At 36.0% G+C, this 15,743-nt stretch overlaps 1 protein-coding gene across 1 annotated transcript in view; it reads left to right on the top strand.

Moving 5' to 3' along the window:
• The first annotated feature begins 8,074 nt into the window (after nucleotides 1-8,074).
• The window catches only part of LOC107709773 (annexin A13-like), a 13,823-nt gene continuing 6,154 nt past the window's right edge, over nucleotides 8,075-15,743 (top strand). The window contains exons 1-5 of the mRNA XM_016514378.1: nucleotides 8,075-8,157; nucleotides 10,501-10,576; nucleotides 10,743-10,837; nucleotides 10,917-11,087; nucleotides 11,205-11,238. Of these exons, the coding sequence (XP_016369864.1) occupies nucleotides 8,143-8,157; nucleotides 10,501-10,576; nucleotides 10,743-10,837; nucleotides 10,917-11,087; nucleotides 11,205-11,238 (391 nt within the window). The 5' untranslated portion in view covers nucleotides 8,075-8,142. The remainder of the gene's footprint in view (nucleotides 8,158-10,500; nucleotides 10,577-10,742; nucleotides 10,838-10,916; nucleotides 11,088-11,204; nucleotides 11,239-15,743) is intronic.

The raw sequence follows: 15,743 nt of genomic DNA, 5'->3' as shown, positions 1-15,743 counted from the left end.
CCCATATAAAAGCACAACTCACTCTGCACTCGATGTCTGGTCACCAAGAGAGAAGCTTCAAGGACTTGTATGTTTAGCATTAGATGTATGATGCAATTGCACACCAATTATGCCTTCATAATTGTCATCATTCTTTTTAATAAAAACACCAGCTAAGTGAGTCACTATTTACTGTACAGGTTTACAGTGCCATGTCTATGTTGCTAATGTATATAAAAAGGCACTCTTTATCATCTAAGAGGCACTGAAGAATAATGGTTTCAAAAAGTTCCTGCTTCCGTCACAAGTGAGAAACATTTAGTTATCTACAAAATTCATTCACCAATTACATATGGCACACATTGCTAAAACCCAACTACAACAGCCCACGTTCTTCACCGTTTCCCAAACGACCCAAACTTCCTCTCAGCCGTCCTCTATTACTCTATTTGCTATGATTAACTGTGAACCCTTATGACATATTCACCCAATTAAAGGCCCTCTCTACACTGAGGATCATTTCCATGAGAAATTCCTCTGCGCCTGGCTGTCAGCACCAACGCTACAACTCTACGATTCCACCCACGCCACACACACACACACACACACACACACACACACACAGGGTACGCTCAGAATGGAAAACTCTCCTTTGACTAAGTGAATACTGCACAGTATGCACCTAAACTACTATGTAGAAAAATAAATATTACATACACATATTCACAAGTTCACCTGCCCTTACAGTCTTGATAAATGATGGTAAATGAATTTGGCTTGCTGTCGTTTAAGGAGCTCTGTGTTAAACCTAGATGATTAGATAGATTGAGATGGCTTAGAATAGAGGAGGAGATGGGGTGGTGGAGGAATGCCAAAAAAACTAGCGCTGCCACGGCTCACTGACTGCTTATATACACTCACGATGATGATGATTGACAGGACTGAATGAAGTTTAAAACTTAATATCATATCACATGCACTGATTATTGCTAGTAATGAGCATCTATCAAATCTGAAAAAAAAAGTTCTATGTAAGAGTTTGTCCAAGTATGATCATTGTAGTTACTGGATTGTTCTGTATGTATTTTCTTGTTTCCAGTGACAGACACTGATTTGGTGGGAACAGCTTTATGATTTAATCAATCAACAGCCCATTGGTTAATCTTGAACTTTTGCCATTAAATATTAATTTTTAATGTATACATGTTGTTTTATATAGGTTGGATTTATATATAAGTTGTTTTTGTTTGTTTGTATTTGTTCATGCAAGCACTTGGTATATTTTGGAGGAGGAGCTAGAGCCTATAAAGAGGGAGGAGCTATAAAGATTTGAGCGCATTAAATACACATTGTATAAAAACTTTTACCAGTCATCAGCTATTGAGTTGGAAAAAATGTGGTCACCTGAGTATTGGCATACACATTTGCATTATGTACACATGCTATATTCTGCAGAAATGGTAAGAAAAGTACTATTGGTGTTATTATTCTACAGAAAAGGACAGTGCAGTGAAAAGAGCAAAAGATATGTTTAGAATTTTGAATAAAATATGAGTACCGAGCGTTTTTTATTATCAGTATATAATTGAGTAATTTAAGCAGCATGTACATCCACATACTGCACCCATCAGCATCTAGTTTTTTTTTTGTTTTTTTTTACTTTTATGGTTGTATGTAACCTGCTGATCCTGCAAACATGTAAAACGCCCTCATATTCTTCAAAGTTTTTTACTTGAAAAAGAGAACTGTCACAAACTCCTTTTCCATAAGGGATTGCGTTAACGACCGTTAGCTATGATTTGTGAAACACGTTTATTGTAATACAAGGATACAGTAGTTCATATGCAAATTAATGTGCATATGAGTGTGCCTTTTTAATGAATGTGCCTTTTTAATTAATCTGGAAATTGTACACTTAATCCAGCACAAAAGAACACCTCCTCATCAATTCTGCTCCAAACCTTTTACTACTTTTGTGGTGTAGCCTACTGACATCTAGTGGAAAAGAGAGCAACTAAAATGTGATGTAGACTGTTAATGAACTTTCCTGTGCTTTTCAGGTAGAAAAAAAGGGAAAGAAAAAATATTCCTCTATACTTTCAAAAGTCTTAATCTCTCCCTGTTCTAGTTGAACTAGCTTCTGCCAAATGAATAAATGTAAATGTAGTTGAGACAGGCCACTTTTTTACCAGCAAAAATTTGTCTGTGTTTGTGTATTTTGCAATTTTAACTTTAATTAAAATTTGTGTAATTTAACTTCTGACATAGTTATACTGAAATATAGTTCTTGTTCTGTGTTGTTTAATACAATTAGTCCATTTTAAGAACCTTGATGAACCAATCACAGCCGAATGTACACTGTAAAAAAAAAATCCGTAAAATTTACGGTAAAAAAACGGCAGCTGTGGTAGCCGGAATTTTACCGTAAAAAATACGGTAGCAACATTTTAGGTTTTACGGTTTTAACTTAAATTTACAGTTAAATACCGTAATTTCATTAACTGATATAATGTTAATATACCTACCTTATTGAAGTACTGAAATCTGTTTTGTACCTTTGTAATACACTGATAACCACCAAATGCAGGTGGTGATGAGAAAGTCACATGATGAACCAAAGCCCATCACAAGCAGCTTTTAAATAATAACATATATAGAAGGTGCACAGTGTCATTCACACAAACACCAAACACCATCATGGTAACACACATGAAAATGAAATAATGCAATAAACATTCATTTAACAACATTAGGTGTAACACACAACCCTAATATACAAAACGGATAAGAAAAAACTAAGAAGAAACATAGTTATTTCAACAACAAAAAAACCATCAAATTTGAAATGTAACGCAGGGAATTCTGGGAATGTCAATTTACGGTTATTCAATGAAAATTATACGGTCTTTTTCACTTCCAAAAACGGTATACTACCGTAAAATTAATGTCCAATACATGTAATGTCCAATACAGTTTTTCACCGTATATAGTAGGGGAATTTACCGTTAACCATTTAACAGGTTTTTACTGTAGCATTTTTACAGTCTTTTACCGTTAAATTAACGGTCATTTTTTACAGTGTAATATCCAGCTGTATCTGAATTGGAATTAGAGGATTTCTTTGGCCTTTAAACGAGAGCTGAGGTTTCCTCAAGGAGACACTTTGACGTTGAATTTTCCTTTAGTATTTAAGATCTCTGTAATCTACAGTCAAAAAGATGTTTAAAATCAGCCCTGTAAGGTTTGAGGAGATCCTGTGTTTACCTCGTAAAAAACTACCTGCTTAAGATCACAATCCAGTGCGTTTCTCAAACAACACTCTCGTAAATCTCACAGTCGGAGCGGTAGATAAACACGCGTCTCTCATGCATGTCAGGGGTTTGGATCTGCTCACCTCATGGGTTTACCAGCTTAACCACAGCACAAACCCAAGCCGCAGAGCTCATCCTGTGGAGAAACACGCGTTTGATTCACATGACCATGTCAGCTAACAAATTTCATATAGTGTGAATTTAATGAGATCTCTGTAATATTGTTTTCCTTGCACTGCAATGAAATTCAGTAGAAAGCAATTGGAGAGCAGTGTTGTTAACTAAAACTAAAACTATTAAAAACATTTTTGATAATTGAAATAAAGCTGAAATAAAATATAAATCTTAGTAAAAACACTTAAAGTCCCCATGAAATCAAAATTAAAGTTTTTTGGGTGTTAGTATCAATACGTTAGTCTTAAGGTTACCTATAAGGCAGTGTGCTCCAAAACAGCGACAAAATTCGCGTTTAGAAGATATAAGCATTCAAAGCTTGCAGTTCGTCACTTCCGCCAAAACGGCTCACCGATTTTTTTTTGACGTCACATCATACTTCAGCTTCTCATCAAACTTTCTGTCCAATCAAATGCTCTCTAGAATCCGAAGCGCCCGCCCCCTGCATTATAAATAGACGCTGAAGCTGCGGCTGAAATCGGTCACTTGTCCACAGAATTAGTATTTTCTGTACAGTGAATGGCACGTAGGGACAGGGAACGATTCAAACAGTGTAAATATGCTTTCCATTGAGGCTAAAGAAGTCTGGTTTCGCGCTGTGTCACGCTAACCACCGCACCGCACACACACTCTGCTCCAGTCCAGAGACACGATAGCACGGAGCGGATCACATGCACGAGTCGGCGCAGACCACAAAATGTATCGGAGCTATTTGAATTCTACACAGAATGCTATATTTTATAGCAATAAGAAAAAACTAAGAAACATAGTTATTTCAACAAAAAAAAACATCAAATTTGAAATGCAATTCAGGGAATTCTGGGAATGTCAATTTATGGTTATTCACTGTAAATTATACGGTCTTTTTCCACTTCCAAAAACGGTATACTACCGTAAAATTAATGTCCAATACATGTAATGTCCAATACAGTTTTTCACCGTATATAGTAGGGGAATTTACCGTTAACCATTTAACAGGTTTTTACTGTAGCATTTTTACAGTCTTTTACCGTGAAATTCACGGTCATTTTTTACAGTGTAACCAGTCATGTCCAATCATATCGCGATGGAGCCAATGCCTCATCTCACGTGACTTCCCCCCATTTATTCTCAATTACCCCCCTCCAAACTCATGCACGCTTTATGGGGTCTGTTAAAACTAAACGGTCTCAGGGGAGGCGAGACAGACATGGACTCCCGCTGGTACTTTACCTGCTGGTGTCGCAGTTGGACAAAGTTTCTTTAGAAAACCTTTTTAATATTATATTTTCTAATATTGCCATTGTTTTATTTTTGTACTATGATTTTATTTAATTTTTTCTCATCCAATGTTTTGAGGAGACACTGCTTCTCTTGCCTCGGAGGAAACGCCCCTTGTAGTGTGGTGGTAGGCATATCTGGATGCAGGTCACGGAAAGGATCTGAGACACCAAGACCGTGACATAGACCTCAGGGGCATTGGCCTTGACAAATATTTCAGAAGCAGTGATCAAGACAGCCTTATCGATGCTGACAGTGACAAGAACCTCAAGGCAGTATTAAAGTGCCTTAGTAAGCAAGCCAAAGGCATCAGTGGCAAGGAAAAACTCACTACAAATTTAGGATTAAATGAATGGGCACATTGTATCAGAAAAGCAAGGATATGCACAGTGCTGTGGAGGTCACAGACTTAGCATGCGAAACAACAACAGATGTCATATCCTGGACTGTGGTAAAGCCCACAACCTAGCCGTGACTAATATGTATTTCAAGAAAAGACCAACACAGCTGGTCACCTACAGCAGTGGTAGCCACGAGATTCACATTGACTACTGGATGGTCCAGAGGTGAGACCTGTTGGTGACCAACATCAAAGTGACCCAATTTGATAGCATCCCTAGACATTCCAATGGACCTCCTGCAATCGGCAAAGATGCCAACAACCGGCCCAAAAAGATTACGCGTGGGAAATTGAACATGCACACGAACAAACTGACAGCTACTCTGGCCGACTTGGTGGTGAATCGTGATCAAACGGTGGAGATTATGTGGTACAAAGCTGTGGAGCAGATACTTTGGGCAGCAGAAACTGTGGGAGGAACAAATGCAGGACGAATATTTATTGTCAAGCAAACATGGTGGTGTAACAAAGAAGAGCAACAGGTGATTAAGGACAAGAAGCTGGCACTCGGCACCTATGGAGCATATGCAACTTGGAATGATACTGATCACTAAATTGGAAGTAAAAAGGGCAGTGGCTACCACAAAGACCTGTATGCCCAGTTGGACATGCAACTGTTCAACCCAAGACACCAGCCACATCATGCAAGTCAGGGGAGCTTGCAACCAGGTCTCGCGGGATCCATCTATTTGCAATGAAGAATTTTTGCAACTGCCAGTACTGAGCTCTCGGTCATTTGGCACCACGGCATCTTTGTTTCCAGGCGGAACAGTAAAGAACGTGACACACGTCTCTCGGAAATTCTGTAGAATTCAACCAATCAGATGACGACTTCAAAACTCCTGAAGTGTTTCCAGTAAAGTGTAACCTACCATATATGCATCAGACATTCAGCCAATGGTCCATGGGTGTGACATCTGAGGCTGAGACAACATTAACCATTACAAATTAATAAAACAGCCAAAGTACTGCTATACGTGAATGAAACCAAAAACGCAGGACACTAGATGTTATTAGCTTACCATCTCATCATTAGCCAGAGGTGGACTGTAATGAAGTACATTTACTTGAGTATTGTACTTAAGTACACTTTTTGAGTATCTGTACTTTACTTGAGTCTTATTTTTTCTGGAAACTTATGACTTTAACTTCACTACATTTGAAAGACAAATATCGTACTTTTCACTCCACTACATTTCCATCAAGGTCTTTGAAGTAGAGAATGGTTACTATGTAGCAGCTGTGAAAGTCAGTGGGTGATTTTTTGATTCTCTAAAATGTGATTTTTTTTGACAGCCTATTGGTAATCACTCTTCTAGGGTTACGTGAAGGGATTTCCCAGCATTTTCTGAACACTGGCCAGTTGCAAATGTGATATTTATTTACAACAATTCAATAATAAGAAGTTAATATTGTGGTATATTTTAGACACAATATTGTATTGATTTTGCAAAACCTATTTGTAAACCTATAAACCTATAAAGCCACAGAACAACTGTTGTGTGTCTCCTAACAAAACACAATAGGTGTTTGACTTAAAGCAGCACTGCACAGACCGTTCTGTGTATGACATCAATGTCCCGTGAGAGCGATGATGTCTTTTAAATCTTGCTGTTTACAGCAATTTCACTGTACTTAAGTACTTTTAAATGCAAGTACTTCTATACAACTTTCACTTGTAATGGAGTAATATTTGGAGTTGTGTACTTTGTCTGCTTCTGCCATCAACCGCAGATGTAGAAAAGTAGCACCAGTGTACAGTGTTGGGGAAAGTTACTTCTAAAAGTAATGCATTACAAAATTGCATTACTCCATAAAAAAAGTAACTAATTGCGTTAGTTGCTTTTTTTTTAAGTACTGCATTGCATTACTTTTGTGCTACTTTCTGTCACATGGGCTGGGCTTGCTTATTTATTTTTAATAACAAAAAAAACAAAAGTTATATTTTTTGGCAACAAGGCCCTTTCACACTTTTGGTTTGATTGTATTATTGAGTTCAAACATCGATGACAAAATCCTATTTGTAACCTCTATTATATTGCATATGATACTATATTGAATTATACTGCAATTTTTTCAAATAACCCCCAGTCTTTATAGTATTTTTTTTTAATGAGTTAAATAATTTTTCAAGAGCTATATAATTATAATTATAATAAATAATTGTTTAAATAATGATAATAACTGTTAGTATATTAAACTTAATCATTCAACAAAAAATCATGTATTTTTTAATTGTTTATCTTCAAAACAAATGTGATGCAAACCGAATTCAGATTAAAAGCTTTGAGTGTTTTATCAAGTTGTGTAGAATCAAAATTGATCCAAGAGAGATTAATATCTCTCTTCTTGTCTGCGTAGTTATTAATCCTGTTCTACATTTTACATAAGCATTCAAGTTGGTCTAAATACAATAAAAAATAAATACACAAGTAATGCTTTTAAACGTGTCTGATGTTAAAAGTCATCACTCTGAGAGGAATTGAAATGTTGCTGACTAGATTCAAAGGCAAAACGCTTGAGTCTGTAATCTGTATTAGAATATACATGTTTATTGCTCATCCAGATTATGATTGTTCAGTAGGGGGCGACATTTCTCTTTTTATAGGTGCTAAATAAATTAAAGGTAAAAGATTTCTGTGCGTCCCCTAATCGGTTGTTGTGATATTTGCAAATTGAATATAGTGACTTTCTAACTGTTTGTCATATATGTGGTTTTAAGTCTTGTGGTCAATGTTGTTGTTTTGAGATGCTTTTTCAAACTATTTTCTTACTGCTTAAAAAAAAACACACGTTAAAATTGCAGAATTAATAGTTAGCCTATAATATATGTGGACGTAATGTATAATAATGTATAGATGATTATAATGGTTTTCCAAAATGCAGATGCCCAAAGCGTCTCATGAGTACGTTTAAAAGCCACCCCGTTATTTCCCTGCGTGCTGACGTCACTTACAGAAACTCTTGCGCGTGTGGCCTGCAGTTCGGACAGCGGTCAGATCATCAGAAACTCTCACCATGGGAAACTGCCAAGTGAGTATTTCATTAAATTACATTTTTATCTGCTACAACGCACCTTACATACGTGATACGTCAACGTCAGAGAAAGATGTAGCTACTTCAACATTCTGCGTTGAGTTTGGTCTGGGACACGTCGCATAATCGATCAATTCAAATCGGTGTAAAAAAGGAAATAACAATGAATATATAGGGAAAAGAATAAAGACAGTTAAGATACCTCACTGATCTGGACTGCGTTTTCCGCTGCCAAGATGCTTTTGGCAAACGCAGCCCTCATATCGCGTGAACTCTGAATGTGATGCCGTTATATGCGTCTCGTGTTTCTTTTCTGAGCTTTCCAGGATTTCTTTTACTGCTGAATGTTGAAAATCTTTTTATTTTTTTTCACTTTTCGAATAGGTATTACAGCGAGTTTGATTATATATGATATTGTAAAGGGAAGGGAAGTATCAGAATCCCGTTAACCGAATGAGTCAGAGGAAGCGCTTTGGGAGGAGACTGAGACAAACTCGGTTTCATTTTGGCCTGTGCAGGGGCCTCCATCTAGGATTACAGACGGGACTGGGCGCTTCCTCTGAGCATTCCTGAGCCGGGCTTTTGTTCATATGGGGGAGACTGGGTGCTCTTGTATGACAATAAACCTCTTTATTCACAAAAAGAGTGATGCTCAGTACAGATTTCGCCGTTAAAAAAAATAAAATAAATACAAACCTTTACGTGTTTTATTTAGTAGTAGGCCTACTGGTAGTATTAGTCGTAGTTGGAGTAGTATTTTGATGTGTTTGAATGTATATCTTTATATCAAGTTAACATAAACTACTGGGGCCAGTTGTTCAAAAAGTTTAATCTGGATCAGAATGATCTGGATTTAGAAATCCCATGTTTTGCTACAGGATCAGGTAAAACATCTTACTTTTGTGCCGTTTTTTCAAAGCAAAATTGGATTGGATCACCCTAATAGAGATACACACTTTTTCAGATTTTTAAATCTGGATTACTAGTGCCATGACCTAAAGGGACATGGTGATGGGAAAAAAAAATCCCAATGTTTTACATTCTAGTTTCGCATTGCATTTACACAAATAACTACTTCTGACTGGTCCATCTCTGACGATTTTGCCAATGTAGTTTACAATCAGTGATTTAAAAACTTTAAATTAAATATAATATTTTTGTTTGATATTGACAGCTGTTTGGGGATTTAGGGATATATTACATGTTACAAATGTTGTATTTTTGGACCAGTTTTAAAGTTTTATTACATTTTTGTTCCTGTAATCCACCCTTCTGCTGGGATCAGAATAATCCCTTTTTTTTGGATCAAAAGTATCCCAATTATACTTGTCACGCCCCTGGACTGTTCGTTGTGCTCTGTGACCCAGTTTCTTCCCCATGTGTTCCGCTTCCCAGTTAATTAGTCATTCAGTACACCTGTGTTTCTTAATTATCCCTTGCATTTAAGTTCGAGTCTGTGCTGTCTGTCCTTGTCCGAGATTGAAAGTCAACCCCTGTGTTTCCAGCTGCCAAGTGTTACTTCCTGGATATTCTGAATTAAGACTATTGTTGTTCGTGTACTCCTGTTCTCCTCATTCCTCGCTCCGCGCCATAGGCTAAGTGTGACAATACTAAAATGTTTTGAACAACACAAACTGAGGATTTAATCCAGATCAAAACCAAGATTGGATTTTGTGATGTAATCCTAATTCAGAATTTTTATTTTTTTATTTTTTTTTAACAACCCATTTTCAAGATTTGATACAATCCGATGACCAAAATCCGATCAGATTACTTTTAAACAACGGGCCCCTGGGTGTTGCCATAAAATATTTTACCATGGGTATGTTTTGGGACCGTTGCAACAGTAAGAAAAAAAATAAATAAAATTATATGTATATATAAGGACTTTTAAATCTTTAAAATATGTAATAAAACAAAAAAAACAATTAGGCCTATTTTATCGAAGTATCTAGATGAAACTTCTCTGCTTAACCTATCAATACATTTTAATAACTAGGATTTAACTCATTTCAACTAATCATAACAGCGGCAAGAAATTATTTCTGGAATGTTTCAGTAATAATAAACAGTGACATTTAAATATTTGCTACAGCAAGAGTAGTTGAAATATTTGTTATATTAAGTTCGATATTATGGTCAATATTTAATAGAGTTACCTCAACTAATCATAATGACTTAGTGTTAAGGCAAGGTCAAACTCACAACTGTTGAATGCTAAAACATGAATTTAGTGATCTGGGCTTGAATTACGTAATTATTAAGTATTACGTAATTGATTGTGAACAGGATCAAACATAATGAACATTGGACATGATTTTCCTTGGTTTTATTTGACAGCCAACCGTTGTTCCTTATGAAGACTTTGATGTCGTTGCTGACATAAAGACCATTCGCAAAGCCTGCAAAGGTTTAGGTGAGATGCTTAAGTCAGTCTTACATTTTAATTAGCGTTCAGTATGTTTATTAAATGAATATACCGTACAATTACAGTTCTACATGCAGTTATAGTTAGTCTGCTATTTACTGGATATTTTCATCACTAGAGGATACGTTTGTGGTCTTTCTATTTAATTTTCAAGGAACTGATGAGCAAGCCATCGTAGACATCCTAGCCAATCGAAGTGCAGCTCAGAGACTGGAGATCAAGCAAGCATACGTTGACAAATATGATGATGTAAGTATTCTGAAAACATCACTGAAATAGTTTTTAAGAATAAAGAGCATGCCTTCACAGATTTGTGTTTTCTCTGAAGGAACTGGTGGAGGTTTTGAAGAGTGAGCTGACTGGTAATTTTGAGAATGCCATTCTTGCCATGTTGGATCATCCTCACGTGTTTGCAGTTAAAGAGCTCAGGAAGGCCATGAAGGGCGCTGGCACAGACGAGGATATCCTGGTGGAGATTCTGTGCACTTCTACCAATGCTGTATGTCAGTTTGTTTTGAATGAAAAGGCTCTGCGAGTTCCTGTGTTCATCACCATTCCCAAAGCTGGGGCAAATGTTTGTCCATGAAGTCATTTACTACTTTTTGTTTTCTAACAGGACATTGCCACTTACAAAGAAACCTACACCCATGGTAAGAATGACTTAACCAATCAACACTGCCAAACTGAAAAATTCAACATGATGCATTTAAGTGTTTAGGTTGTCTCAACTATTGGCTAAAAAATGGTCCTTAGTAACACTTTATTTTGTCCATTTGAATTTATGCACGAAATGCAAAATGCCTACAACTTATTGTGTTACTAAATATAATATAATATAATATAATATTCACCTTACTAAGCAAATATATCTGGGATATCATTTTTATTTATTATTAGGGTTGGGTATCGAAAACCGGTTCCATTTTAGAACCGGTTCCAAATTTCCAAGAACCGGGTATTCGATAAGACGCGTGCATTTCGATTCTGCTTAACGATTCCTGCGTTCGCATTTTAATGTGATTAAAAACGATTTAAGTGCAGGAATGGAAAGAACTTGCGCCCTGTTTGCGTGCAGCGCACACGAAGCCCCTGGGTGTTGCCATAAAATATTTTACCATGGGTATGTTTTGGGACCGTTGCAACAGTAAGAAAAAAATAAATAAAATTATATGTATATATAAGGACTTTTAAATCTTTAAAATATGTAATAAAACAAAAAAAACAATTAGGCCTATTTTATGGAAGTATCTAGATGAAACTTCTCTGCTTAACCTATCAATACATTTTAATAACTAGGATTTAACTCATTTCAACTAATCATAACAGCGGCAAGAAATTATTTCTGGAATGTTTCAGTAATAATAAACAGTGACATTTAAATATTTGCTACAGCAAGAGTAGTTGAAATATTTGTTATATTAAGTTCGATATTATGGTCAATATTTAATAGAGTTACCTCAACTAATCATAATGACTTAGTGTTAAGGCAAGGTCAAACTCACAACTGTTGAATGCTAAAACATGAATTTAGTGATCTGGGCTTGAATTACGTAATTATTAAGTATTACGTAATTGATTGTGAACAGGATCAAACATAATGAACATTGGACATGATTTTCCTTGGTTTTATTTGACAGCCAACCGTTGTTCCTTATGAAGACTTTGATGTCGTTGCTGACATAAAGACCATTCGCAAAGCCTGCAAAGGTTTAGGTGAGATGCTTAAGTCAGTCTTACATTTTAATTAGCGTTCAGTATGTTTATTAAATGAATATACCGTACAATTACAGTTCTACATGCAGTTATAGTTAGTCTGCTATTTACTGGATATTTTCATCACTAGAGGATACGTTTGTGGTCTTTCTATTTAATTTTCAAGGAACTGATGAGCAAGCCATCGTAGACATCCTAGCCAATCGAAGTGCAGCTCAGAGACTGGAGATCAAGCAAGCATACGTTGACAAATATGATGATGTAAGTATTCTGAAAACATCACTGAAATAGTTTTTAAGAATAAAGAGCATGCCTTCACAGATTTGTGTTTTCTCTGAAGGAACTGGTGGAGGTTTTGAAGAGTGAGCTGACTGGTAATTTTGAGAATGCCATTCTTGCCATGTTGGATCATCCTCACGTGTTTGCAGTTAAAGAGCTCAGGAAGGCCATGAAGGGCGCTGGCACAGACGAGGATATCCTGGTGGAGATTCTGTGCACTTCTACCAATGCTGTATGTCAGTTTGTTTTGAATGAAAAGGCTCTGCGAGTTCCTGTGTTCATCACCATTCCCAAAGCTGGGGCAAATGTTTGTCCATGAAGTCATTTACTACTTTTTGTTTTCTAACAGGACATTGCCACTTACAAAGAAACCTACACCCATGGTAAGAATGACTTAACCAATCAACACTGCCAAACTGAAAAATTCAACATGATGCATTTAAGTGTTTAGGTTGTCTCAACTATTGGCTAAAAAATGGTCCTTAGTAACACTTTATTTTGTCCATTTGAATTTATGCACGAAATGCAAAATGCCTACAACTTATTGTGTTACTAAATATAATATAATATAATATAATATTCACCTTACTAAGCAAATATATCTGGGATATCATTTTTATTTATTATTAGGGTTGGGTATCGAAAACCGGTTCCATTTTAGAACCGGTTCCAAATTTCCAAGAACCGGGTATTCGATAAGACGCGTGCATTTCGATTCTGCTTAACGATTCCTGCGTTCGCATTTTAATGTGATTAAAAACGATTTAAGTGCAGGAATGGAAAGAACTTGCGCCCTGTTTGCGTGCAGCGCACACGAAGCGCAAGCGCGAGCACAGAGAACAGAGGTCGCGGTATGGGTTCCCGGTTTGTGTCCGTTCTCGAACCGTTCCGTGTATTTCCACTGTAGAAAAGGTTGTTCCGGGCCGAAACTGACTTCTTTCATATTTGTCGACCAATATGCAGAAAACTACGTCAGTATATCATCATAAACACAGCCGTTTTTGTCTTACGTGAACGTAAACAGATGAGAAAGAAAACACACATGTACAGTATTTTTTTTTTCATTAACGTTAATCAAAGAACAAAAGAAAATCATTCACTGATCTTGACTGAATATATTTAATAACTTTAATCGATTAATCTATATTTTATTTATGAAAAGAAAACTATGCAGTGTTTTTAAACTTTTCAGGTACAGTTTCTGTACCTGAACTTTTGTTCAGTTGTATTTATTTATGATATTGCTAATTGATTTGTTTGTTCCTATCTTATTACTGACTGTTTACTTGTCTTTAACACTTTAATATTTGAAATTTATATTAATCTAGTTGTTTTTGCTGTGGTATTTTTTTTAAAGCATAGGCAAAACTCCTCTTGCAGTGTTCTGTAGGCTGCTGATTTTTGCTCGTGTTACTCAGCTGCAACAGAGTGCTTTGTAAAAAGACAGAATAAATGTTTGACATCTAAATGTTTGACTTCATTTTTTTTTTTTTATATTGGATTTTTTATCTTATTGGAATCGAAACTAGGAATCGATAAGAATCGCAATCGATAAGCAGAATCGGAATCGATAAAATCCAAACGATACCCAACCCTATTTATTATATTTTATTTTTTAAAATGTTTACATTCAAACAATAAAAGCGTAGACTCGATATAAATAAGCTATTCGAAATTAGATTGATTGATTATAAGTTTTCACATGAGTGAGCTCAGTCAGTCGTGCTATAAAGGGAGCACTCTTTGCTCATTTTCTTTAATCCATTCACAATTTGAAGAAAAGTTTAGTTTGTTATACTGCTAAGAGGATCTACGTCCACGTATACTGCTGAGTTTCAGGAGTGACAAACGCATATAATTACAGAATTCGCTGGATTGTTCCGTGAGTCACTCCTGAAATTGCTATGATTAACAGTGATAACCGTAGCAACGAACACGACAAAACATCTGACAAAACTGTCAAAATAGATCTGTGCATGAAATGTTGTAGTTTAAATGCAGAACATCTCTTTTCGTGTGTCCTTTTTAAAGCTATGTTTACAAGTATTTGACTTTTTAAAATGATATCTAGAACTAATTAAAGGTATTTAATGCATTATTTAATAATAATTATTAGCATTAATAATTCACTTATTTAATTTGTTTTGTATTTTCAAGTAGTTAATTAGTTTCTAGGCTGTTGGGGTGTGGGCTTTTTATGTACTGTATGTATGTGTGTATTTATGTAGGTATTTATTTATTCATTTATTTTCTTCATCTGAATGCCATGAGACTTCGTGTCTTTTCCTACTCTTGCTATTAGGAATGCACCGATACCACTTTTTTCAACGAGTCCGATACCGATACTTTCATTTTTGGTACTCGCCGATACCTGTATTTTCACAGCATTTGTAATGTTTTTTTAAATATTGGGTACAGAAACAAAATAATAGTAATAATAATAATAATATGAATCATGTTAGTTGGCTTCATTTAGCAAACAGATATTACCTTCAGTTATTTCCACACTTAATTATACCTGTTAAAATGTATTGTATAAGCTTTTGTTACTTTCACTGTTCATTTTAATGGCGCATTAGAGCTGCTCCATTGCAGCAGCTCAATACTGTAATCACAAAACGTTTTCCTAAAATAATGCAGGGAACCAAACGTTATACATTATATGAGTGCACGCGTACTATTTTGGTCATGTAATTTGCTGAATGCGAAATGAATGCTGAATTCCGCAGTATACACGGACCCTCGCGTACGAGTAAAAACCGAAGTATACTTTGGCCTTAAAGCAAGCTAAACATACAAGCGCACACGTTTGTATTGGTGCAGAATGAGAGAGACACTTACAGCCTAGCGCATTTCACCCAGTCTGCTAGTTTCACTTCTGCTTTAAATAAAGTTGTGTATGCTTGACGTTTAAAATAAATGCTGTTTAAAGTGAATGCCCCTATAATTTTTGTTTGTTTTATATTTACAATTTAGTTTTAATCCAAATGCATGCGCTAATGGAGCGAACATCGATCAAGATCATGCAACAGAAGTTGGACTCTCGGACTCTCTCTCGCTCGCTCTCGTTCTTCCTTACCGTCAAATAACTTTAGTAACTTGTGCATTGTTTTACTTACTTGCTTTTGACATATCCGACCGAACTACAAACTTTCCAGTGATG

The sequence above is a fragment of the Sinocyclocheilus rhinocerous genome, unplaced genomic scaffold (genome assembly GCF_001515625.1).
Source record: "Sinocyclocheilus rhinocerous isolate Xijiao unplaced genomic scaffold, SAMN03320098_v1.1 scaffold1588, whole genome shotgun sequence".
NCBI classification, from domain to species: Eukaryota; Metazoa; Chordata; class Actinopteri; order Cypriniformes; family Cyprinidae; genus Sinocyclocheilus; species Sinocyclocheilus rhinocerous.
This window is presented reverse-complemented; position numbering and strand designations above follow the sequence as displayed.